Genomic DNA, 27,155 nt, shown 5'->3' on the forward strand with positions numbered 1-27,155 from the left:
ACTAATTGGCTTGGGCAGGTTCGTCTGCCTGCCTTTCATTATGATAGCTGATCTTGTCTGTTATTCAGAATTGTGAGGCGCAGGACCCCAGCCCAGTGTGTAGGGCAATCACTTGTTTGTAATTATGTGCCTATAGGTGTATCCACTCCTAGGCCAAGTGTGACTTTGGTCTCCCCATTGGTTGTGGGTGTGCAAGGAGCGGCACCGGTGCCCCCTCGATCCTCAACTCAGGGTTGACTGTCTCAACCAACAGCCACTCCTCGCTCCTACTTGTCTGTTACTTTGGATTTTGTAACCACCTATATGGTGGGTTGGGCCCTCTCCGTATCCCTCGTCGGGCTCAGTGCAGCATTTCTGGGCCCTTCTGGGACACCCGGTCGCAATGCGCAGGTCGGGCACTTCATTGGGAGGCAGGGCTGAGGGCTGCACGATGCCGGGGGGATCACCTTTCCAAGCATATACCAGTTTGTGCCCCTACATCACTGGGCCTCTTCAGAGCACAGTCTCCATTCGTTTCACCTGTGGACCTTGATAGCAAGCACCTTCCATGCCCTACAAGCAGTTCCTATATGTTCATCACCTGTGGGGTTGCTGAGGGCACCACCAGATAGAGCAGTGCATGTGGTCGCCCAGGCACAACGATCAGCAGTTCACAGTTTTTTCCAGGGGTCACTCATCTGGCAGGCACCTCTGTTGCAGCAACCATGCAGCAGGATTGAGTTCTCTCTTGGGGCCCAGCTTACAAACGGTCCTCTACCTGGGCCCAAGTAATGGACCTAATCGGGAAGCGCAGTACAGGTCCTGCTCTACTGCGTGGTCCATTGGGCGCACCTCCCTTCTGCTATACAGTGTGAGTAGCATAGAGCCCCGCTGCTTTCACAGGGACCCCAGGCCGAGCGGTCTGGTGGTGCAGCAATCTTTAATCGCACCTCCTATTAGGTCGACGGGCTCAGCACTCTCCCATGGACTGGGTCTCGCTGCACACAGACAAACGTGCTCACTAGGGAGCTCCGCACTGCCATTAAGTGTAGAGACCTCTGCAGGAATTATGGACTGTCAAAGAGAGTGGCACGGATCTGGGTCCGAGCCTGACACCGTCTGTCTTTTGTATCCAGAAGATCCTTTACCAGGAGCTGGTTCCTCGCTCGGGTCGGGATGCTGCTCCGCAGGCCGCAACCTTACGGTCTGATCCATGTCTCGTGACTGCAACTTCGACATCCCCACAGCTTTCTCACTCGGTCAGCAGGATCACAACGCCCTAACCATGACCCTGCTGGACATTTGCCGCAAGTTATTATGTGTGATGGGTGTACATTTTGCAGGATTGTGGCAATGGCCAGCAGGCAGCTCCGCAACAAACGTCTAAGCCGCCATCTTGATTGGAGTTGTCGAAGGTATGATAAGGATAGTTTTGTGAAAGGAATTTGCTTCTCCAGAAAAATGGAACACACAGAATAGCAAAGAAAAGTGAGAGGATATGACCCAGATATATGCATCAACATTTGTTAGCGAATAGAGAGAACCACCCCTGGATTTATCCCCAAAAAAGGTTGAGTGGCTGATTCAGGGTTTACACAAATCATTGCGACTTCATGAAACATGTTCGAAGATTGTGCTGTTATCAAGTTGAAGCTGATTTGGCTGCTTCTTACATCCATATCTGTTCTCAGCCATACAAATTAGACCAGAAATCACCCTACGAGTATCTAGCACAATTAGGGACAAGAGCCACTTAAAATTGGAAGAAAAGTGAAAGTGAAGATTCTAGGAACTTTTTACAGACAGTAACTCTTCAAAAGTATGCTAGTTTTCACTTTTAAAATACATGTTATCCCCACTGACACTACTGAACGTAAACCACAGAAAAAGACTGTCTGTTTGCTGCAAGAATGTTTTCTATTTTGTATTCTCAGGATCATTTTGAAAAAGATTTTATCTCTCTAGGTCTTAGGTATTCAGACCTGGTACATGGGGATATGTTAGGGCATATTTGGAGCTCTCTCTGCTGGGGAAACTGCCTGTTGGAAGGAGCCTGGAGCCTGATTTAAAGATCTGTTTGTTAGGAATCTATTCATACAACTGTTGCACCCAGAGAGGATGCAGAGGAATTAAAACCTTAAACCAAGTTAAGTGGGTGCTGAAAAATAAGGTAAATTAAGGCACTGCAAAAAATCAGTTCAGTGGAAGTTTGGATGTGAAAGTTCCTGTGCAGCCATGTGCTCAATACTGCTGATTAGTGCACAGTGTATCAGTTTCTCACACAGGTCCTCAAGCAAACAACACACTTCACTAGAAAAGGGCTGTTAAAATGAATTGGCATTTAACAGTTGAAAGGTAATAGACAAATCCTGTGTTTATCCTTCTGCAATGAATTACATTGCTTCTTGGCCTTCTATCCTTTTATCTAGTTTCCACCTAACAAATCCCTTGAGAGAGTAGAAAAGACAGAACTTGTATGGATTTTTCCACACACACAATGTAAAATGTGGTTTCATTTGATACACTTTCATCCTATCTATGCCTTCTCAGTTCTCATCTATTCTCCTCATTACATACACTATCCTTCATATATCAAAGTGTCCTCTGTAATTGCCTTTTTCTTATTACCCAGTAAATCTTGTAGTAAAACACTAAACCTACAATGTTTGCACTTGGAGTGTTTGCATATACTCTGGCTTTACGCATTTAGAAACACTATTTATTTACTCTTCACAAAATGTAAGTATTTCCCATATTACGCTTTACATTTTAGATTTTACCTTCTGCCGTTTACTAAAGATAGGCCATTTGGAAGTAAGGCAATATAACTCGTAACCTCCTTCAATTTACCACAACTATAAATAATTACATTCTGTAAATGGATTAATTGGATTCATGTCCCAGTCACCCTCCTTAAAAAACGATCAGCTAATGAAACTATGCAAAACCTTATGTTCATTCGTTGATTTTGCAAAATCGCACATACATTTTTGTTTTCAGCCTGGATTTTGTATAAAAGGTGTTGTGACGTATACAAAAACATCTGACAAGAATTTCTAGGAACCTAGAACAAAACTAGATCTGACTGATTTGCTGCTATAAGAACAAAACATTCCAAAACCATGTACGGTTATGCCCTCCCCACCATTTCCTTTATCCCTTCAAGTTCCAATGTTTCTTTTTCTTTTTTGGGGCATGGTCGTGGGGTCCATGATCCTGAGGGACACCTCAAACTGCAAATTGGTGCTCCTGAGGGTTAACTGTTTGATGTACCCTGAGAGAAGCGACCTTCCTGCTGGTTCAGAGGCGTAGCCGCCCCATCCACTCTTCACAAACTCTGCCGGATGGCAGTATATGTATAATTTATTTAGCAAACCCAGAGGAATTGCCTACTGGCCTTGATCCCGTCACTAAATGCAGCTAGATGTCATCCCTCTATCCAGAAAACAAATCTTTGAGCTTTTTGGATATCCCTACATGTTAGATCACTCCTATGGAGGTTACAGATGAGTTTAGTCACATCCCCACTCCCACTTCTGACTTTATAAAGTAAGCTCTCCTCATTGTACTTATCTGTATGTTTCTTAACATCAGGTCTATTCCATAATATGTTGAGCAAATTCGCAACCTAATACTTAACAATAATTTAAATGTCCTATTCATTACAGAACCCTGGGTAAAAAGACATCAGGACATGAAATTGCCTTAACAACCTTTATATCTTTAAAATCACCCACTTTGATCATCTAAACCAATGACAATTGTATGCCTTCCAATTTGTTAAAGATATCAGCCTTATGGTGGTCTTCCTCCAAACCTTTTACCACCACCCTCCTATTTTTCCTGAATTCATTTTTGATGGCTTTTGCAAACCAGTTCTGAAATGCTTATGCTAATTTCCTAAAACATGGTAAAATTAGCTTACATCCAATTAGTATATTTGATGCACTTCTATGTCCCTAGTAAGTAGTGGTATACCATTGGCTTAGGGCCTGTACATTAAATGTTATTAGTGGGCCTGCAGCACTTATTGTGCCATCCACTTACGTGCCATTGCAGCCAGAATGCAGTTTTCAGCTGACAATTCAACTTGCCAAAATAAAACCCTTGCAAAGCCTTAAACTCCCCTGTCATTACATATACATCACCCCTAAAGTAGGCCATAGATAGCCCATAGGACAGGGTGTATTGCAATAAAAAGGTTAGACAGGTACTTTAGGTTTTACATGTCCTGGTAGTGAAAAACTCCTAAATTCATTTTTCGCTACTGTGTGGCTTACCTCTCCCATAGGATAACATTGGGCAGCCTTATTACAATTAATAAGTGCTAACTAGTAAAGGTTTCATGTGTGGTATCTGGGAAATTGTACTCTAAAATCCTCTTTAATGGTAAAGTCAAAATGTAAGTTTACATTGTGAAAGTGCCGCTTTTAGAAAGTTAGCATTTTCCTTCACTAGCTATTGGGTGCCTGCAGCCTGTTCCTGTGTCACATGACTGGGTATAGTTAGCAGCTGGACTTTGTCTACTCCTCCCAAACAGCCACACAATAGAAGGATTAGGTATGCTTGAATGGGCATCACTAGCAGGATAGGGGCAGAGCTGGCCACAGCCCCACTTGCAATTGAATAGGCTGTGCCCTGCCTTCACACAAAGGACTTGTCACCTCTGCATTTTTCATGTAGCCAGCTTGGAAACAGGGCTGGGGAGGCAAGAATCTTCAAGAACTTCAAAGAAAATTCTGTAGAAACGTCTCCTACTTCAAAGAAGGCACCAGGTATAAAAATAGGACCCTCAGACCCACTCTTCAGTTCACTTTGACTGTCAGAGGACTGGCTGCTGCTGTTGCCTCCTATGTACTTCAGACGACTGATGTGGGTAACTGGAAGGACTGATTTGCTGCCACTTTTTGTATCCTACTTGCACTCAATCGCGGTCTGAAATATTTTTTTTTCGATTTTGACCTGGTTTTATCTTAAACTCTAGAAATTCGTAACTCCGGTTCTACTGATTGTATTCTTGTTGATTTGAAGTCAAATAATTTATTAAAATGTACTCTATATTTCTAAATTGGTGTGGGATTTCTTTTGTGTTGTGTTTTCCTTCTCTCATATGAAATCTATCATTGTCCCCCAGGACTGTGAGTTTAGCATGGTCTGATCACTTTGCCCTTCCTTTTTTGAATGAATTTCAATTATTTCAATAACGCTCTATCAGTGAAAACTGCTCTAATAGAAGGAAACGCATGGAATAGAAACATGCCATCCATTGTGGGTCCTCATCTTGAGAAAACTCTCTTTGGTAAGAACATTAAAAGGAATGCTGGTCTTTTATCTATCCGAATTACTGAGGCAATTGCTCGATGACTCTTCTTAATCTGACTGTGCCCAATATGTAACAGCTCTCTGGTACCTGGGCTAAAACCCATTGAAAAAACATCTCTCATAGAACCCCACAATTGCTATAATTCATAGCCCTGTCTCTTGCAGCTCTCACTGACATACTCAGTGTCCTCAAAGCCACAAGATGATGTTTTACCATCGTCCTTCATCACAGCTCTCTCTGAGGAAACTTTTTCACCTCTACTCACAGTTGTAAAAGCCTCCCTTGCCTTACACTAGACCCTGATGACTTTGCCTACTTCTAACTACCAAGCCATCACTCACCTACTTTTCATCAGCAAGATCATTGAAAAGCAGTTTACGCTCAACTCCAAGATCACATCAATTCTAACCATCTCCTCCTAGACTTCTAATCTGGCTTCATATCATATTGCAGCAAATATCTTCCACATCATAGATGATACCCTCTTGATAATAGAACTGGGTGAAACACTGATTATATCTTACCTTGTGGGGTTCCGTGGGGGTTTCTGGTACAAGGCCCTTCTTGGCCCTAACAGGTCCAAGCATTCACTGCCCATGTCTGTGTCTGCCCTTTGCTGAGAATGCCCGCATGGTGGTATGCCCCAATGAGTTGAGTGAATTAGGGAGAGGGAATTAGGGAGAGGATTAAAAGTATCAGTGACTCTGCAGAGGGATGCTGGGAAATGCAGTGATGTCACTTCCTGTGGAAATGGATGATGGGGAATGAAGTCCACTTGCTTGGCTTCTGTTTTTTTTTAAATATGATTTTGGCTTACAACCAATGGTGTCACTACCTGTACAGATTGGTGATCAGGAATGAAATTCACTTGCCTAGTTGAGTTTTTTTACATGTCTTTGTGAATTGGCTCCAAAGCATCTAAAACGGGAGTAATATGGAAATATTCTAGGAATAGTAATATACAATTAGTACAAATAGAAAGGGCTGTATTTTCGTTGCATTTATAGGGAGTTGGATGTTTCAGGACCAATTGACAAAAGGTGGCAAGAGTATGTAAAATATTACTTCTGTAGAACTATTTCCTCTACTCATTAAGGCTTTTGTTACTTGGTACAAAGGTCTTCGTTCAGCTCCTTATAGACACCAGAGTGGACACAGCACAACCTGTATCAAAAAACAAATTGAATATAAAACAATCTTTAAGTCGCGCACCTATCCTTAACACAAACCTAGCTATTTCCTATCTTGTGTGTCTTGCTAATGCTATCTCTTTCCTTCCTTTTCCATTCTCCTTGCGTGTTCCGTAGCAGGTTCACCACAAAACACGCTAGTACATTAAGGTGAGCACCAATGTTTCACTCAACCTACGGGAGTCAGGAAGAGGTTTATTTCAGGTGCTGTGTTTAGGAACGCATAAGTTGTCATGTAAAAAACTGTTTTCTCTTTCTCCTTCAGAATGTGACTGCGAATCACAGAGCCAATGACGTCATCGCAGCAGAGGATGGTCATCAGGTCTTGGTGGGACGCTTTATGTACGGCCCTCTTGATATGGTAGCCTTAACAGGTGAAAAGGTACACATTTGTCTTATTTTACATGGTCATAAAACTATGTGCCACATGCATATTTTATACTTAATGAGCAGATTCTATAAGGGAATATGTTTTTCTTTTAACCATAGTGCATGAGTTCTATATTTTGTTACTTTGAAGCGTTCTACTCCTTGTGCCGCATAAGCAGTTATAAATTATAAGTCAAGCCAAAATAAAACAATAGCAACCACTGGTAAATGTGGTGTGGAGCCTTAACAGAAGTAGTAAAACTCAACTAGTCTAGTACTCCGATGCAGATTGAAACTCCAGATTGAAGTAGTTTCATATCAATTGCAAAATCAGAAACATAAAGCTCTTCTAAGGATTTTTGTTTAGGGAAAAATAAAGAAGTTCATGTATTGGGGCACTTGTGGCGTGGCGTACTCCTCACTCTATCTTTGTTACCCCATTACTCACTGTGAAATCCTTGATGAAAGCAGGACAAAGTTTGATGGTGTAAACACAAAGTTTATTCCACTGTAAGGAGATCTCATCCAACATCAAATGCAGCTGCATCTGGCATCAAATGACAGGAACTTCCCAAGCCAGTCTACAAGACTGTGACATGTGGAATTCTAATGACATATACAACATTCCAGAGCAGCAGAGACAGCATTAAAACATGAACACTATTCATTGTAACAAGTCCACTAATGAATAATACAGAATACCACACTTACCCAATGAGGTGCATCTGCGCCATGAGAGCAGAGACTGCTGCCACAACTCCAGTGAAGTTGTTTCCTCCCCTTCATTCTGTCTTCCAGCTCTGCCTCCTCCTATGGCAGAGCCATGGAGGACTCAATTCCCAAAGTGCCTCATCTCAGTACAAAGCTGCCACCGGCCTGAACAGCATTCTACCAGAGAGAGTGGACAAGAAGTAAGAGGACGCAGAACATAGACACGGGGTTCTGAGCATTACTAGGAAGTAATGGAAGCATTATCTGCTACAATCACTTCCTCCAACCATCCCTTATTAAATGCTGATTCTGACAACAGTGTTAATTGGTCGGTAGTTACTTTATCCCATGGATACCAATTCCTCAGCCTGCAGAATTTACCAGGATTGATACCAAATGCATACACCTTTTATGAGTACCGTAGACCAGAATTGAGCATAAAAAGCAGAATCAATGTTTTGTGCGCAAATTGCAGCATGGATCCTTTTTTTGCTGTCCGTTTACCCCAGACATTTTTTTAAGGTTTTCCTTCTGGGGCCGTAGTACACCAATTTCCCCGGGGGTGCAATGGGCATTTGCACCTGCTTTGCGCGTTCCGGGGCACTTTGGTATTACAGAAGGGGCCGCAGACACTTGTGTGACCCCCCTTCTGTAATACCAATAGCGCTGGTGCACATAAAACGCCAGCGCTATTTTCAGGGGGCTGTCCCTCGTTTGCAAGGGGGAGTGCACCATACAAATGAGGAAATCACTTTCCCTCTGTGCCAGTGCCACTGTCAGTGCACCCCCTGAGATCAGCCCTTTGAAAGGGGGAAATGGGTCCCCCAGACATCCCCTTGCAGGTGGGTGTAGTCACTGACTGCACCCACGTGTAAGGGGTTTTCCAATCCCCTTTAAAAGTGGGGATGGGTTACATCCTGCAGAATGAAACACTGAGCGGCTGCATCAAAGCTGCTATGTATTTTACTTGAATGAGCCGTCCACAGGGCAGCACGAGTTCGCTGCTGCCCTGGGGACAAAAGTATTCTATGTAATAAGGCACATTTTTTCTCCTTCTGCCCGGTGCACCTGTGCGTCAGGATGCAAATAGGGAAAGTGTGCCCTATACATAATAAGGCCCCTGGTGTGTTTCCTGGGTATATTGTGAATGTGCATAACAGCACACCTTACGATCTCCCCACTACTCACTTGTATAAGCTTCACCAACTCAGGACAGATATGCAGCCTCCTAAACAAAAGAAAAACACATGGTGGACCCTCACATGTGAAATTTGTGAAATTGGATCAGGCACTTAACCCATTAACTTGGGGGCATATCTACAAGGCGGCGATATAAAATTATTGCCGCATTTGCGGTCGTTTTCGGCCGAAAAGCGGCGATAATTGTATCGCCATATTAGCAAGGTCACGCTATCGCGTGAAACCTTGCCTTAGCGCCTGAATTCCTAACGCCCATCTTTGCATCTCTAATGAGATGCAAAGTGGGCGTTCCTCCCCAGGATAACGGGAGAAATGTCGCTAAGTGACAAGCCTCACGCAGAGCAGCATGGTGACAAGAAAAGTAGCGATAACCTCTGTTATCGCTACTTTCCTTACCCCTGCTTTGAAACTGACTTAGCCATGATATCCTATGGAAGGTAGATATCATGGCTAAGTATGTGAGGCCCTATCAGCAAACTATCGCCAAACTTCGTGGGTTTCCAGCGATAATCTCACGTTTGGCAGTTATCGCTAGGATTTTTATCACTTTTGAGATAAGCGTTGCTAATAGCTAATTATCCTAGCGCTAAGTGCGCTTAGCGATAATTATCGCCGGTTGTTGCTGATATGCCCCTTGGTTGGTTCAGCCCTCTTCAGCCACTGCTTATTTGAAGTATCGTTTCTCTAGGACAGCACATATCGCCTGTGTATGAAATCTGAAACACAGGATGAATCAGTCAAGCTATGACGCTCTGTGCCTCCACTTCGGAAGTACCCTTTCTCTGACTCAAAGTACAGTTCCCTGTCCGTTGCACTCAGCACAGTTGATAGCAACATCCTCACGTGATGAAAAATATTCGGCTCACCGGATTCCCAAATCTCTGCGCTAACGAGATCTCGTCGCTTTCATTTAAAACCGTTAAGGAGATTTTTTCCTGCTGCAATTGCTTTTATTCAGTTTAAACTCAATTATCGTAATTCAGCCTAACTCGGTTGGCCTAAGAAAGCCTTAAACTGCTTGCAAAAGTTGCAAAATATGTTAATTAGACTAATTTTCAACATACACAAATAAATATGTAACTCCTTTTCAAAACCAACTTCATACGGTTTCATCCCTTTTTTCAGATTTTTTTAAAACATCTACATGGCTTCCGCTCATCCCACTTTTACAGTTCCAAAATTTATGCTGCAGAACAGGAGGGGACGTTCCAGGTTTAAGGCCAGTCCATGTGGAATTCATTACCACTGTCGTTCAGTACAAGAATTATGGAAACCTCAAACCTCTCAAATAATCTGGCTTTTCTCTTCTTGAGATATGAGCTACCTGGTGCTCTATTGCAGATAGTGGCCCAGGGTCTAAACTGGCTTGTGTGCACATTTTCTGTGCTACTAGGCACTATAGTATTACAGAAGGGGCCACAGACGCTTGTGATAGCAGATCACCAACAGCATTAGCGCACATACAGCTGCAGCTCTACCACATGGGGTTCTTCTGTCATTTGCATGGGGGCAACACTTTGTCTTTCTTCTTGTGCCATATTTTGGACGTGTCTTTTAATACAAAGAATTGATTAACTAATACATTCTCTCACCCTTCAAGAGGAGATGTAGTCCAGTGGCTAAGCTGCTGACGTTGGAGCCAGTGAATTGTGTAATTCTGGGCGAATCACATTGCCTAAATAGATGACATGCAAACTGTTAACCCCCATTAGTTTTGCCCAATCTTTTATTCTCTCAAACCACCCTATACATTGTAGTGCTCCTGAGCTATTTTATTTACCATATAATTACCAATACTTACATTACACCAGAGATTTTTAGTTTGTGGGCAGGTAGCTGGGCTGATTCATGTGGAGAGCTTTTTATGTGATACAAAACAATACTTCTGGAGTCAAGGGTTGGCCACTGAAGGACCTGAAGGAGGCAAGGATAAATTAAGTGGCAGAGTGAATATTTAAGGGGTTCAGTGTTTAGGAAACCCGCTTTTAAATGTTAGAGATGACTAAAGCTTGTACTGCCAGAATTAGTTTCTATCTAGAGTTGACATTTCAGGTGCCTTATTCTATGCAATTATCATATGGTTCTGTGTGGAGCATAGTGCTGAGACTGAGTCCTGTGGATTGGGCAGTAGTGACCATCTTATTGTCAATCCCGAAGGGACTTGAGAGTTGCGTTCTTGCCCTTTGACTTATTGAAGAGAAGCAGGAAGTTCTGGCCTTATTGAGATCTTTAGTGGGCCATTTGATATCCTGCCGGAAAGGGGTGAGGTAGAGGTCATTTCCTCATCCCCCGGCCGGAGATTATCTCCATATTTAAAGATCCCCAACTGCCTGGCACCTACTTCTCTGCTGTGATCAGAGCCTCTGCCACAGCTGTTTCCTTCACAGCAACAATGTTTCCTGAGTAGACGCCATGTTTAGAGTGCCCGCTAGACAAACTTTTTTTTTCTTTCAAATAAAACAAACTCCCAAAACTGAAACAATTTGAATAGCCCTGATGTGCACAGAGGTTTTTCCTGTACGTGGGAGCCTTTTAACATTTTCCTTGACCTTTTGTGTCATGCATCACATAGAGGACTTGGGCAGGGAATCTGAGTGACGCTAGCCCTGCTCTCACTTGAGCAGGATGGCTGTCACTGTGATCAAACAGTCCTGTGGTGGATGGACTCCTGGATCAGGAGTCAGCGGAAACCTAGTGGTTTCTGTGACTCATGATAGTGGGAGCAGAGCACCGGTTTCATGGCACAGCAGGACTACGGGATAATGGCGTTCCTGCCACTCTGCCACACTTTAAATACAGCGATACCAAAGGGGATGATGGACGGAGCGTTTGAGCAAATCAAACACTCACCCCCAGTCAACTGATCTGGGTTTAATCCATCATCATTCTTTAGCTCACTCCACCACCCCAGTTCAGACATGGCCATATGCAAATCAGTCTGACCCTGTGCCTCATGGGAACAGTCCAGCCCGAACTGCCAAGCCATGTCTTCCCTGGACCGGAAATAAGCATCCTGGGACCGGTTTCGGGTTCATAACCCTCATCAGCCAGGCTATCTTGAATCCAGTGGCAAAGTGAGCAAGGGACCCACGTCTGGGCATACCCTGCCAACTTAGGGCGAACAAAGCGATGCCAAAGGGGATGATGGCTGGGTCCAAACTGGAATGGCTTGGTGAGCAAAAAAACGATGGATTTAGGCCCAGATCTCTGTACTGAGGTGAATGTATGACATTGTTCTGCATTCTGTCCATCAATAGTTCTTTTTGCATTTGTCACCCCGAGTGGGACGGGTATACTCAGACGTGAGTCCTGTGCTCTCCATGCCACTGGAATCAAGCTATCCTGGCTGAAGAGGGGTGAAACTCCGAAAACGGTCCTAGGATGCTTGTTTCCAGTCCAGGGAGGACCTGGCCTGGAAGTTCGGGATGGACTGTTCCCAATGGGCACAGGGTCAAGACTGATTTGCATATGGCTGGGTCCAAACTGGAATGGCATGGTGAGCAAAAAAACGATGGATTTAGGCCCAGATCTCTGTACTAGGGTGAATGCATGACATTGTTCTGCATTCTGTCCATCAATAGTTCTTTTTGCATTTGTCACCCCGACTGGGACGGGTATGCTCAGACGTGAGTCCCGTGCTCTCCATGCCACTGGAATCAAGCTATCCTGGCTGAAGAGGGGTGAAACCCTGAAACCGGTCCTAGGATGCTTGTTTCCAGTCCAGGGAGGACTTGGCCTGGCAGTTCGGGCTGGACTGTTCCCAATGGGCACAGGGTCAAGACTGATTTGCATATGGCTGGGTCCAAACTGGAATGGCATGGTGAGCAAAAAAAAGATGGATTTAGGCCCAGATCTCTGTACTGAGGTGAATGTATGACATTGTTCTGCATTCTGTCCATCAATAGTTCTTTTTACACTTTAAATACGGCCCTTTGCCATCAGTGAATTAAATGATAGTTTCATCTGAGACAATCTTGCTGGACGTTTACAGAGATTTGATGGTAGTGGAATCATTTTGTGGAAAAAGATCCCAAGACTTGACAGTATAGCACCAAGAGCATCTCCATACAGGTGGAAAAATGAGGAAGTGAGTGGAGCTGGCCGCTGATGGAAGAGATCTGAGATCTTGACCAGCAAGACTCATGTTCATCAGCTTCAATATCTTGGTTTTGGGTTCATCAGTATTCCGAAGGTGACAGACTGTAATGCCTGTCAGATGCATTCAGTGCTAGCGTTGACAGGTGGAATGGGACCAGGCCGTAAAGAAACTTGAATGCCATATAGATACCCACAGTGTTTTTTTCATCTTTGCCTTAATTTTACCTTATCGCACACACATGCCTACACCTACACACACTGTCTCCCACATAAACACACCCTCACCTGCAAGCACGCACACAACATACATTTGAAAGCATTTTTTTACTTATCTGAGCTGCCAAGTAAGGTCATATTCCAGCAAAATGTTCTCCAGTTTATTACACTAATAGTGAAAAAATTAGTGAATAATTATTCACTATTAGTGTAAAAAAAACTGATAGAAAACAAGAAAGTGAAACCCCAACCGATGTGCACAAAGATGAACTGCCCCAGTGTTCCTGGCACTGATTTTACCACCTTTGATGCCACGGGTCACAAAGGCAGTGCCTGGGGTAACAAGGGGCAGCTGCAGCCCCTGGTGGCCCCTAAATGATGCCCATGTTAGGGATCCTGGACAAAGGAAGCGTGGGAGTGGGGTAACATCTGTACCATTAGGGCTGTAAAATGTGATATAAAAAATAGATACTGTCTCAACATTTCGATTAGCTTCCCTTCCACACATGTAGGAATGCTGATAGGACATTGAGTAAGGACATTTGATGTACTTTGGGGTCATTTCCTCCTACTGTTTGACCTTTATTTGAGTAACATCAATGCATGTTTTCATAGTCATCTCTAGTGATTGCATTTTCCTAGATTTCTGCAATTTCCCTATAGATTTTGATAATTTTTCTTACACAAATCTGAAAATATTGTTAGAGTTTTGGACTGCCTCCTCTCATGTATATGCATTTTGTTTAATGCCTGGCATTTTATTGTAAATGGGAGCCTTTAGGCTGAGACACTAACAAATTAAACCTTATTTTACAGTTACTTTAATGAAAGTAATGCGAAGGTTGTGTACAAAATGGATTTCAGATAACGAAAGAAATACCAATATATAATCAAATGAATAATTTCAATCGATAATATGACCCTGAATATGCAATCATTGAAAAATAAGACCCAAAAATGTTGAAAATAATATCCAAAAATAAAGGTAACTAAACTGAAGTCTTAAGCCTAACCATGAGACGAATAGGTGCATTTACTAATATTGCATGAAAGGGAGAGAGCAGAACCGCACCATATTTACAAAGATATAGCTCAGTTCTGCTCTCTCCCAGCGTCAGGTAGCAGGGTACCTGTGTTGTTGTCACAATAGTTTTTGTGCAAAAAGGAATGCCCTATTAATCTTCATTACTCATGGTCATGTTGTCCTCGTCCCATTCCTTACAAAGTGACAGAAAAAAATAGCAGGAGAAAGCTGGGACACTAACCCTACACCCTCCCACTGGGTTGTACATAAGCTGTACCAACCCAGCATTCCGCCTGAACTACCAAGCCACCAACCATAAATCTGGCTGTCCGGGAGGGAGGGGTGTAAAGGATGGGACGAGGACAACGGGACCAGGAGTAATGAAGATTACCAGTAAGTAATAGGGCATTACCACCCGGTCCCTCCAGTCCTCATCCCATTCTTTACTAAGTGGAGAATACCAAAGCAAACAATCTGGCCTTCCGAACTCCCACCAACACCAGGGACACCACACAGAAAGCAGCACCCCAAAAGAAGCAAATTGGAGAACACAAGAAAAAATCAGGCAGGAGAACACAACCCACAATGCTCCCAACCAAACAACAGGGCCTAAACCCCAAAACAAGCAGGGGATGACCAAGAAGAGCCAAAACAAGGAGCCAAACCAAGGACCCACCACACAAAGGGAAGGCAGCCCACACCAGGAACCTCCGAACCAACCACAGAGGAGGAAAACCCAACAAAAAAGGACCAAAGACTGACCCCACCAGAAGGACAGCGATGAGGCCACCCTCAGAATAACACCCAGGGCAACCTGACACTGCAAGAAGCCAGGGCCGCACCAAGAGGGACACAAGACCCCCAGGCAAGGCCATTAAGGAGGCCCAGCACCGACAGCCAAGCCACAAGGGAACACCCAGAGGGGCTGAAGCAACCAGCCCACCATCCCCCCAGAACGCCCAGCAGAAGAGGGGCCCAGAAGAAGCGAAAGCACCCACAGGGCACAAAAAGCCCCGAAGGGCACCCTACCAGTGGGAAGGCTGTCGAGGACAGAAACACCACTCAGCACCCTGAGCTTAGCAGCAGAAACAACAGAGCAAACCCCCCACAGACAAGGGAAGAACACCACACACCGCCAAAGGAACCCACAATGATCCCGCCTAAAAACCGAGGGGAAGTTAAGAGAGACCCAACAGGTCCCACCTAAAGCAGGAGACAAAGGAACAACAGGAACAACCACAAGACCAACCCCAGCACACCATGGGAGGCCCACAGCAGGTCAACATAAAGGAAAAAGCCAAGGCACCGACCCAGAGGACCAACCAAGGGCAGGCCCAAACAGAGAAAACCAGGAAGGGAGGAAGCAGCGACCATAAGCAAGCCCCTCCCCCCAATCCGACAGCACCGCCAACAGAGAGCCCAGAGGAACCTGCCACAGAAACCCCCAGAGGCGGACAAGGCCACGGGCCAGGAACGTCGAGCAGCAACCACCAGCTTAGACACCGGACAACAGCCCAAAAACCCTCAGACCCAGAGAAGGACCTGGGCACACAGACAGGACAACAGGCCAGGACCGAGGCAACCACCCTGAAAGCAGGTGACACCAAAACACAAACCCAGCGCCCCACCTAACGAAGGCAAGGGAGAGGCCAGAAATGCAACCCCTACCATCAAAACGAGGCCCACAACAGGAGTCCACCTAAGGAAAGCAAGGGACGGACCCCAGCAGACCCCGAAATAGACCACAGCACCACGCCAAGATCAGGGAGACGCAAAACCCCCAAGGCCACCCACACCAGGGGAACCCAAGTCCAAACAGGGACAACGGGGAAGAAGATGCCACAAACAAACTCCTATCAAGGCAGCAAGGCAACATCCCCAACCAAAAACCCGCGGGTCAACCGCAGGGGAGAAACATGGGACCAGGGAAGGCCAAGCCACCAGGCACCGAACAAGAACCCAGAACAGGGAAGGGGGAAACCCCCAACTGAACCAACAGCCGACCAGCAAGCCAGATCGACAAAGAAGGACAGCAAGGAAGCACCACAGGCGACACCCAAGAGCAGCCACAGAAGGGCATAAACAGGAGAGAGAAACAGGGAGACCCACAGCCCCACCCTTCAGACACCCACACAAGCACACATGAAGCCAGCAGACTGAACAACAGACATTTTGGCAAGACATGAGACCACCAACATGGTGCCCCCACGAGCCCGGAAGGAGCGTAACAGGGACAAACGCCCTAACCTCGTAACCCCCAACCACCATGGGCACAGTGAATGGCACAGGAACCAGCCACAGCCAGGCCACACAGTGAACCAAAGCGGCAAGAAGGAGCCAAGCAGCCCACACCTGCACGCCAAGGCCCAGCTCACACCAGGTAGGCGCAGAGGTGAGACTAGAGAAAAAGGATAGAAGGCCAGGCTGGGCCCCAGCAACACTAGGCACTGGACCACCAACCACCAAGGGGCCCGAAGGACCCACACCCAAATAAGGCGCAAAGCGACCAGAGAAAGAAAAAGCGGACGAGGACACAGACAGATACCCAAAGGCGACCCCAAGGGACCAAGGCCCCCACAGCCGGATCCGACACAACCAACAGAAAAGGCACCATCAACCGTCCCGCAGAGGCAAACGAAGGGCCAAACAAAGGGACAGCGAGACCAAGACTGACAGAGGCAAAGCCTAAGCTCCACTAATAGACTTGAAGACCCGAGGCCACACCACAACCCAAGGAGGGGCGAGCCCGGAGAACCCAAAAGCGCACAACCCACTGAGGGGAGAGGGTCCGGAATAGGAGGGAGAAACTGAACCCCAGCCACCAAAATAACAGGGACCAGAGACACTACAGGCCCAAAACCAGCCCCCGCACCAGAGCACCAAAGGACCAAGCCCAAATGACAAGCACCAAGGAGAAAGTGACAGAACCAAGCCAACCCTGCAGGGACCCCACAAACAGGGCCGACGGCAACTAGGCACACAAGGGACAGCCTGAACAAAAAAACAACTGTAAAGCCAAAGCCCCAAGGCCGAGGCAAGGCCCTGGCAGAGAAAAGACACTGCCCTGAAACAGGGAACAACAGAGCCATCAAGCAGGAGCAAAATGGAAAGCTGCAACACGGCACACACCTCAGAACAGGCTAACATAAGACTATACCGGCCGCCCCACCAATGCACCCATCAGCGAGGCAGAAGCAACAGGGGAGAAAACTAGGACCCCCACAAGAGGCCCAAGCACTCGAAAAGGAACCCAAGAGGAGAGAAGGAAACCGCAACATGGCTCCCAAGCCCCACCAGCCAGCACAAGCGCAACCCATAACTTGGCACCAGGCAACAGACAAACACCAACAATAAGGCACCCCAGGGGCACCACCAGCACAGCCCCAGAGCCAACAGCCTACCACAGACAGCCGCGGGAGACCAGCGAGAGGCAGCAGAAGCACAGCCCACCCCAGCACCAAGGGTCATGTCAGGCCAGAGAGAGGGCACAACACCAAACCATCCCCCCCGGGAGAACAGAACCCAAGAACAGAACAGAAGTTGGAAGGCCGGGAATCCCAAGACCCGACTCAGGAAAAGAGAAAGCGACAGACCACCCAGAGGAGTAAGGAAAATCCAAACAAAAAACTGTCGGGGGAGGTCAGCCAACAACAATAGGGACCTCCAGGCGGCCACCCATATAAGGCAACAACCAGGCTCAACCAGAGAGCAGACCAGAAAACAGGAAAAAAAGGGTGACATGGCCGCAGGCAGAACCAGGGTCGGAAAAGAAACCGCTATGCAGTACTCACCACCAGGGCAGGCAGACATCACCACACAGCGACTGCTCCCTCCACCCAGCCCAGGTGCCCTTCACCAAACCAGCGCCAGGCAAAAGAGGAAAAGCCTGCAGCATTGAGCACTCCCAGGCAGCCTTAAAGACCAGCAGAGACTAGGCCTGACCTAGAACCACCACAGAGAGCAGACTAGAGTAGGGGCCTCCAGGGAGGAAAAGGCTGCAATGCAGGAACCCACCAGCCAGCCAGGAACTCCAGGGGCACCACCAAGACTGGCCTGAGACACTCCGCAGCAGCACGTCTTCCAGACTGGCCCAGCCACAGGAAGACGCACCCTCCAACCCAGAACAGACCAGGAGGGCCGGCACCCCAGCCACAAAGTGCCGGCCGACAACCAACACGGCTCCCGGCAGGCCAGGAGATCGTGCAGCAGGACATAGAGGACTACCCAGCAGCCTGACGAAGACATCAAAAGAAGACTGCAAACAGGTAAGTGCAAACAGCAAAATATACGTCCCATTCTGTCGGAAGACAGAAAAAAAGAACAGGCAGAATGCTGGGTTGGTAGTGGGGGTAGGTGTCCCAGCATTCTTCTGTTCTTTTTTCTGTCATGGAGATCTCATCTCCACTTTGTAAGGAATGGGACGAGGACTGGTGGGACCGGGAGGCAATTCCTTTCTGCACAAACACTATCCTTAAGAGGCTATTTCCTCTTTGTATGTGTTCTGTAGAGACTAAAAAACAAATGCGACATAAAGATCCTTTTCCTTATGCCAGTCTCCGGGAGGTGCACCATTTTTTAGCACTTCTTTGTAAATATGCGCTGTCTTGTATTAATTTTTTTGCAAAGCTGCACAAATCGAGTCTTTGCGCGACTTTGTAAATCCCAAAATGGATTTTTTGTACAGCTGCACCAAAAAAGTGACGCAACCCCAGCGCAAAATCTTATTAAGCTGAGCCCAAGTTTTAAACTAATTCTCAGCCTAACCCTTCCTTGCTAAGCTTATTCTGTAACTAACCCATGGGCCTCTTCTCTGACTCTAAGCATTGTGCATAAACCTACTGCCAACCTTAGGCCCTGAAACTAAGACTAAAATAAGACTAAAGAGCCTTACATTCTATGTACTAGAAGTGAAATACAGTTGTTTAAAATGTAGTAGAAGTAAAACAGTGATTTACAAAGATTGGAATAATGTTCAGTGGCGTTCGATCTGCAAAAGTTTGCATATAATATTTTTAATAAAATGCACATATCTGTGCGTTGTATCTAAAATAATTTAAAATAGGATAATTGTTTTAAAGTACAAAAAAAAAAAACAACTCGCTCTTCCATTCTTTGGGCCTCATTTATGAGAAGTGACACATCGCTGCGTGAAAGCAGCGATGCGTCACTTCTCAGTGCACCCTCCTTGCGACACCAATGATGCGTCATATTTATAATATGACGCATCATGTCGCAAGGAATGACAGATACGTCAGTATAACTGACGTATCTGTCGGTGCAAACAGTGGCGCATTGCTGGAGTTGTGTCGGAAGCCTGACGCAACTCCAGCAATGTTCCTTTCACATGGAGCACGCCCCATGTGAAAGGGCCTGCGTCACCCTTACGCCTACCATGAGGCAGGCGTAAGGTTTTGGCGCATTGGCATCCTAGAAGTGGCGCAGCGAAATCTCATAGATTTCGCTGCGCCACTCCTATGACCCTTTCTTGCAGGGGTACGCCCACCCTGCATACATTATACCTGGCGCAGGTATAATGTAGCGCAGGGGTTCATGAAGTGACGCATCTACCTAGATGCGTCACTTCGTAAATATGGCGTAACATGGCGCACGTTTTACGCCACTGGTGCATCACAAAAAGTGACGCACCTGTGGCGCAAAAGTGACGCAGCGGCTCATAAATGAGCCCTTAGTACTTTAGAGTTTTTAGTGTATATTATAGGAAGGGCGTTTAGCTGTGAATATCATGTGATTTCTTATGGAACCACTTGATGGCAATATTGCTCCACTACACGCTGGCACTGAGGCATATGATTTATTTGTGTTATTCATTGAAAGGACGTCATGCTCAGAATTGCTACACATTCAATCGTTGTGCATGGTTTGCAACGAAAGAAACGTCACAGCCTGCCAGATGGGTGCAACTCAAAGCATCATGCCACAGAGTGGGCGGGAAGCTGAAAAATATATGGCAATAATAACATATGGCATATTAAACACTGTCCATTATATTCATCATCATCAAAGAAAGCTTTTCTCAGTTATACAAAAAAATGCCATGAAATCACAAACATGCACATCAACAGGGATTAACAATATACAGCCCAAACATTTAAGAATACTGAAATCAGGAGCATCAAATACAATTTACCAAAGCAACAACGAGTTGGGGGGGATACCTAACCGCATATTTCAAAACAGATCCTGCCGCATAGAAATATTCCAACCAGGCAGCATCTGTAAACGCTTTCGCATGGGCCTGCATTTGATCAAACTATGGGGCATATCAACAAGCAGGCGATAAAAAATTATCGCCGCTTTTGCTGCCGTTTTCGGCCGAAAGCGGCGATAATTTTATCGCCTAATTAGCAAGGCCACGCTAACGTGTGAAACCTTGCTTTAGCGTGGGGATTTCTAACGCCCAGCTTTGCATCTCTAATGAGATGCAAAGTGGGCGTTCCTGACCTGGCATGACAGGAGAAATGTCGCTAAGCGACACTTCTCCTATCAGCAAGCCCCACGCTATGAAGCATAGCGTCAGGAAAAGTAGCGATAACTCCTGTTATCGCTACTTTCCTTACGCCTGCTTCAGGACTGACTTAGCCATGATATCCTATGGAAGGTGGATATCATGCTAAGTTTGTGAGTCCCTATCAACAAGCTAACGTGAGATTATTGCTGGGTTTCCAGCGATAATCTCACGTTAGCCAGTTAGCGCTAGGATTTTTATCGCTGATGAGATAAGCGTTGCTAATAGCACGCTATCTCAGCGATAAAAATCCACGCTAGCCGGCGATAATTATCCTAGTGCTAAGTGCGCTCAGCGATAATTATCGCCGGTTGTTGTTGATATGCCCCCAAATGCTTTAAGTAACAGGATTAAAAACCTAAAAGAAAATAATGTATTCTATTTACGAAAGAAGATAAAGTGTGAAAGTGATTGGGGTGAAGCCTCTTGCCTCATGGACAACAGAGCAGCATTGCCCATTGGGGGCAAAAAGGAGTGCAGCAGATTGAGCCCAGTCAGTGGCAACAAGGGAGACCTTTCTCCCACGGAAGACTATGAAATGATAAGTATGATTCCAGGTCGGGTGAGTTCTGCAACAACATATATGCATAAACTGACGGCTTAAGAAGCTCAGAAGTCTCACGTGAGCTGATAGAATATTTAGGGAAATGCTGCCTGACCCTGTTTTTTTATCTTACTTTACAATGCTTTCAGTGTTAGAGAACAGAGAATCTGCGGAGGTTGCTGAAAGAATATTTAATATAGTTCAGCCGAGGAATCTTTGGTACATCAAGGGAGCTAAAGCAATCAGTAATATTTGCCGTATTAAGGGAGACGTTAGGGTTAGACCAAATACAGCTTAGCCCCAGGCTAGAAACTCCAACCTGTTAAAAAAAAAAATGAAAGAAAACCAGGCGTGCAAAGACTAAGTACCCATGAAACCTACCGTTCAGAAAGAAGATGAAGACGCACCCAGGGCGCCCTCTGCCTGGCAGCAGGAAAACTTCATGCTCTCCAGACACGGCTTGTAATGTGAGGCTACTTAATACATCCTACAAGTAGACAGTGCAACACCACTGCAGCAGCACCACATCATCAGCACAGCACTACTTCAGCCAAGTCAGCCTCACTCGGCACCACTTCAGCAGCACCACTTTAGCATCACTCAGCTGCACCTGAGCACCACTACAATACCAGAACAGCACCATCTCAGCATTACTCAGCCGCTGCACAGAACCACTTCATCCCCAGTGCAGCACCAACACAGCACCAGTGCGGCTCCATCTCAGCACCAGGGCTAGACCACCTCAGCACCAGTGCACCACCTCAGCACCAACACAGCACCAACTCTGGTACAGTGCAGCACCACCTCAGCATGAGTGCAGCATCAGCCCCGCAGCATCAGCACAGCACCAGCACAGCATCACTCAGCGCCAACACAGCATCACTCAGCACCATCTCAGGACCAATGCTGCATCTCCTCAGCATCGCTCAACAGCAGCGCAGCACCACCTTCGCATCAGTGCAGCATCACCTCAGCACAGCACCAACTCAGCATCATTGAGCACCGCCTGAGCACCAGCTCAGCAGCACCTGAGCACCAGTGCAGAACCACCACCTCAGCATGACTTAGGGCCACCACAGCATCGCTCGGCACCAGCACAGCATCACTCAGCAGCACCTCAGCACTAGCGCAGCATCTCCTCAGCATCACTCAACACCATCACAACACCACAACACCACCTCAGTATCAGCTCAGCACTACCACAAGTGCAGCACCAACTCAGTACCAGCACAGCCCCACCTCAGCACCAGCGCATCACCACCTCAGCACCAGCGCAAAACCGCACCAGCACAGCACCAACTCAGCATCACTCAGCACCACCTGAGCACCAGCACAGCAACACCTGAGTACTACCAAAGCATCACTTAGCACCACCTCAGCACCACCTCAGTATCACTCAGTATCACCTTTGCACCACCTCTGCACAAGCACACCACCACCTTAGAGCCGCCTCAGTATTTCTCAGCACAAGCATAGCATCAGCACAGCACCGCATCAGCACCACATCAGCACAGCACAACCTGAGCATCACCTCAACATCAGCACAGCACCATATCAGCATCAGTACAGTACCACCTCATCAGTGCACCATCACCAGTGCAGCAACAACTCAGCACCAGCCCAGCACCACCTCATCACCAGCCCAGCACCACCTCAGCACCAGCGCAGCACCACCTCAGCACCAGCGCAGCACCACCTCAGCATCAGCGCAGCACCAACTCAGCATCACTCAGTTGACTCTCCCCTAATGTCTGTCTGCTGCTCGTGATAGAATTCAGCTACTATTTCCCAACTGCCGTCATCCCATTGTTTATGTCCCCCCAACATAAAAAGCTATAAGAACAAGCATTTGCAATGCAATCGGTCTCGCCTTTGGGAACCTATATGTATTTAGCTATGCAGCACATTAGCCTGGGTGCTGAACATCTACTGTTCTTTAAAATGGAGGGAGAGTAAGCACCAAACTGCGTGATACGCCAGGTATGGGAACACATGGAGAGAAATATTGCCTTTCAGCGGGAAATGGTATAGTCCAAAGCTCTGTTTTTAATATAAAATCAGGGCCTTTGGTGGTCATATCACTGAAAATACAAGATTTGAAAAAAAAAATGTTGTCTACCTGTGCTCGTGGAAGACAATTTCTATGGACTGGAATCTAGAGCATGCTAGAGTGATAGAGGCAGTTGAACAGAAAAAAAAAGTCCTTAAGCGGAAGCAGACAGGTCCTAGGGCTGATCTCCAGAGCCCACATAGTGCATACACATATAAGTATATAATAAGTATATACTAAAGCATATACAAGAGGTATCGAATGCTCGACCTAAACACACAAAGTGGAAAGAAGGAGGATGAGAAAGACTTAAGTACCGTTGCAAAGGAACACAGCAGGAACCAGCAAGAGGAATAAACGAGCCAAGGGTGTTAGGTACTGGATTACAGAGGACTGGGGTGGTTTCAATTCTAGAGAGCCCTGGTATTCGGCCCGCCAACATTTATTTAATAGGGCTTCCGAGCAGAGCTTTGGGCACCGGTACTCAGTATTTGACAAATTAAGCACTGACGCATTTGAAAAATACTTTTCCTTCGACGATGCATACAGCACTCATCCCACTGTGGCGCAGTGCTTTCCTATTCACATTCCACTCGCAGACTCCCACACCCTGCGTGTGGAAGTGCTTCGGGCTCGTGCTCTGACCAACTTGCTCCTTTAATGGACTGTAATGGAAGTGAAGTTCCTGTGCGCTGCAGGGCTCAGGGTTTACTGCTCCGGTGTCCCGGTGGGAGAAACACCGAGCAGCTGAAGCACGAGGCAGGAAACATGGAAATTACCCGAGAGCATAGCTGCCAAGGTTTTAGATTGCTATGTGTGACATTTTCATAATTTCTGTGTAATTATGAGTGCCATTAGAACCACTATGAGTGACACTTTTCTTGCCAGCAAAATCAACCAATAAAAGATGAGGGAAATATCAGAAATATCAGAAATCTGACCCATTTGAGCAACGAGAAAGCACCTTAAAACTGCTGCAAATTCATGAGGTGGCTGAGTCATAATTACAATGAAATTATCAAAATATCATACATAGCAATCTGAAACCTTGGCAGATATGAAAGAGGGCAAGCATCACTTCACATGACATAGCATTAAAGACCATGCCCATACTTCTGTTCTTGACACCGACAAATATTTCATAAAAGTGATAGGAAGTATGTGTTTTATTCTATTGCTATTTTATTGCTTCTCTTGTACAATGCTGATCATATAATAAACTTGTGAATTTTGGTTGGCATAATGTATTGTCTAATAAGAATGAAAAGGCAGAAGCAATGCCAATTAGACAAAAAGAAAAGAAAAGGAGCATGGTAAAACAAGGAGAATAAAACAAATCACTTTTACCAGGTGGTGTTTGTTGTCCAGACGAGGGCATGCAAAAAATTAATGTGATGGGAAAAGGTTTTTCACTTGGAGTGGGGTGAACTAAGTCGGTAGAGCTGTCACTGCAGGGTCCACCTTATTCATAAGCGAATGCTGTAAGCAGGAAAGTAAGACTTGTGAAGTAACTACTAATATTAGCCTCAGATGTCACCACTAGGAAAATAATAAAAAGCGGACATCTGGAAAGCAGGTCACATGGCGCCGCTAAGAATTAACACTAAAAGGAGCAAAGACTTGTGTTTATACTGCAGAACCACCTAACAGGGTGTGAGAGGCCCTCACACAGAGCCCAACTGCCTCGGGCCTATAGCGTACATTAATTAGAGTCAGCTGACTCGCGGACTCCGGCTGGCGCAGTTAGCAGTGTCATAACAGCATGGTGCTGGGCAAGCCTCGGGAGAGGGTGGGAGTTACACACAGTGGTCACAGCAGGCTGTATTATTTCAAAATGTAACACCAGTGAAGTGAGCAGTCCAGGGGTCTGGCGCACCACAGCTACACAATTCACTTACTTGAACGAGTCAGTAAACTAAGAGAACTCCATGTACTCTGTAGCAAAGAGAAACCTTTTAGGTAATTTTTGAAGCATTCTTACTGTATATTTGCTATGCAGTGGGTTTTAGAAGAAGCTGCGCACGGTTCACCCTGCAGCAGAGCCTCTCGTCCTCCTGCAGAGTACATCTTCTTTGCCCGCGCTGTGACCTGGGAAATGTCTGGGAGCCCCAAGAGATTGTCACATACAGGAGAATGGTCGGGCCAGGAGAGGTAGGGGACACGTTTGTACTCAGCAAGGAATGTTCAAGTACTTAAATCTCTGACTTTTGGGTATTAAATCCTGGATGTTTATTTTCCAGTGTAAAAAACACTTAAGCCGCTCCTTTTAATGAATGGATAAACCTTTCCTCTTGAAGTAATATCGTGATCGGAACAAGAGGACAATACTCCCTGGGGCGCACAATTGAAAATGTCTGAAATCAGTTCTTAAGTGTGTTGGATTGCTGAACTTTACTTAGCCCACATGTATGGAAATAGAGAATTTCAATATTCTGCAGCGTACATTGAAATGATGGTTCTGAGATGGACAGTTTGATTGTCTTGAAAATAAATTGCTGCAAAGTCATTTTGTTTGGAGCTCGGCTGCCCTCATGTGGGCTGTGTCGGCACTGACATTGGCACGGTAAATAAGGGAAAGCCGGAGGGCATACATTTTCTTTCGTCTAATTTCTGAACCGCGGATATTGTCTCATCTACAGGGTAGGTTATATAATGTTGTGACCGTAAAGCACTGCGTAAAACAGATTAGAGTAATACCAACAAGCATTGGCAATGCAATAGGACTCACATTTACGCGAGACCTATTGCATTGCAAATAGCAATGTGTACGGGTGACGAGGCACGAGGGGGGGCGGCGGCGAGAATGCAGCGGAATGTGGGGGGGCACAGGAAGAAAGTAGTCTGTGCTGTGAAGGGGCCAGTAGCCTTGGAAGGACACAAATGACTGACATGGCTGTTATGGGGAGGGACTAACAAGCCTAAAACCAATTGGAAGGCAGTATTTAGGACCTAAGCCAATGAAGAAGATGGGCCGGAGAGTGGCCAGAGCTGCCACAAAGCTTCGACACTACAGTGTATACTGCATGCCTCGCAAAGCGATGGTAGCGCATTCACGCTGCAACGCTAGACGAGACCTAAAAAAGCATTAGAACAGGCAGGAAGAAGTTGCCAGCATTGCAAGGGCAAACAAACTAGAAAACCATTTATGCTAATTATTTTTTTAATATCGTCGATCAGTTGTACATAATGTCCTCTTGGTTATATATAAGGTAACAAAATGCATATAACACTTTTTTATTATAACTTTTCAACATGCTGCACAGCAGCCACAGTGCTCTACAAAATAGCTTAAAGACATGGACAAAGCCAATAGCTCTGGCTAAACACTTATAAGATCCCAAAGACCAGACCTATTTTGTTGCCAATGCTTGTTTAGAACTTGTTGGTTTACTTACAGCGCATCAGGAATCAGTACATTACAGTAATTGGTGCAAAGTCTACCCTGCTGGAGTCCAGCGTAACACAAAGAATCCAAAGTAGCCCCAGGCTCAAAACTGGTAAAAAATAAAAGAAAACCAAGAATGTAAATACTAAGGACCCATGAAACCTACCGTTCAGAAAGGAGCTGAGGACCCACCGCTTTTAGCATCACCTCATCAACATTTGTCAAGACACGCCCAGGGCGGCCTCTTGCCTGGCAGCAGAGCTGGACTAGCCCCCGGGGGAGGGAGGTGTGAAAGTGTGAGCACTGCTGCTTCTGTTACTGTGGGCTGATATTGCAGCACCGCCCACAACAACCACCAGTAACAAAACCGTCCCCCACTGCTGCAAAACCAGTTCCCACCCTTCCAGCCTCCCGGGGAAATGCCTGATGCCAGCTACGGCCAGTCCAGCCCTGCCTGGCACCAGGAAAACCTCATCACTTCCTTCCACTTCAATTGCACTCACCTATTCCATTACATAGTACCTGTATTCAAAATATTAC

General features: G+C 46.1%; 1 protein-coding gene across 2 annotated transcripts in view; it reads left to right on the forward strand.

Annotated features, from left to right (window-relative positions):
• Positions 1 to 27,155, forward strand: part of PITPNM3 (PITPNM family member 3) — a 1,847,214-nt gene that overhangs the window by 1,715,574 nt on the left and 104,485 nt on the right. For both annotated transcript variants that reach the window (XM_085649907.1, XM_085649908.1), the window contains one exon: positions 6,758 to 6,874. In XM_085649907.1, the coding sequence (XP_085506033.1) occupies positions 6,758 to 6,874 (117 nt within the window). The remainder of the gene's footprint in view (positions 1 to 6,757; positions 6,875 to 27,155) is intronic.

Source organism: Triturus cristatus, chromosome 3_2 (genome assembly GCF_964204655.1).
Source record: "Triturus cristatus chromosome 3_2, aTriCri1.1, whole genome shotgun sequence".
Classification (NCBI taxonomy): Eukaryota; Metazoa; Chordata; class Amphibia; order Caudata; family Salamandridae; genus Triturus; species Triturus cristatus.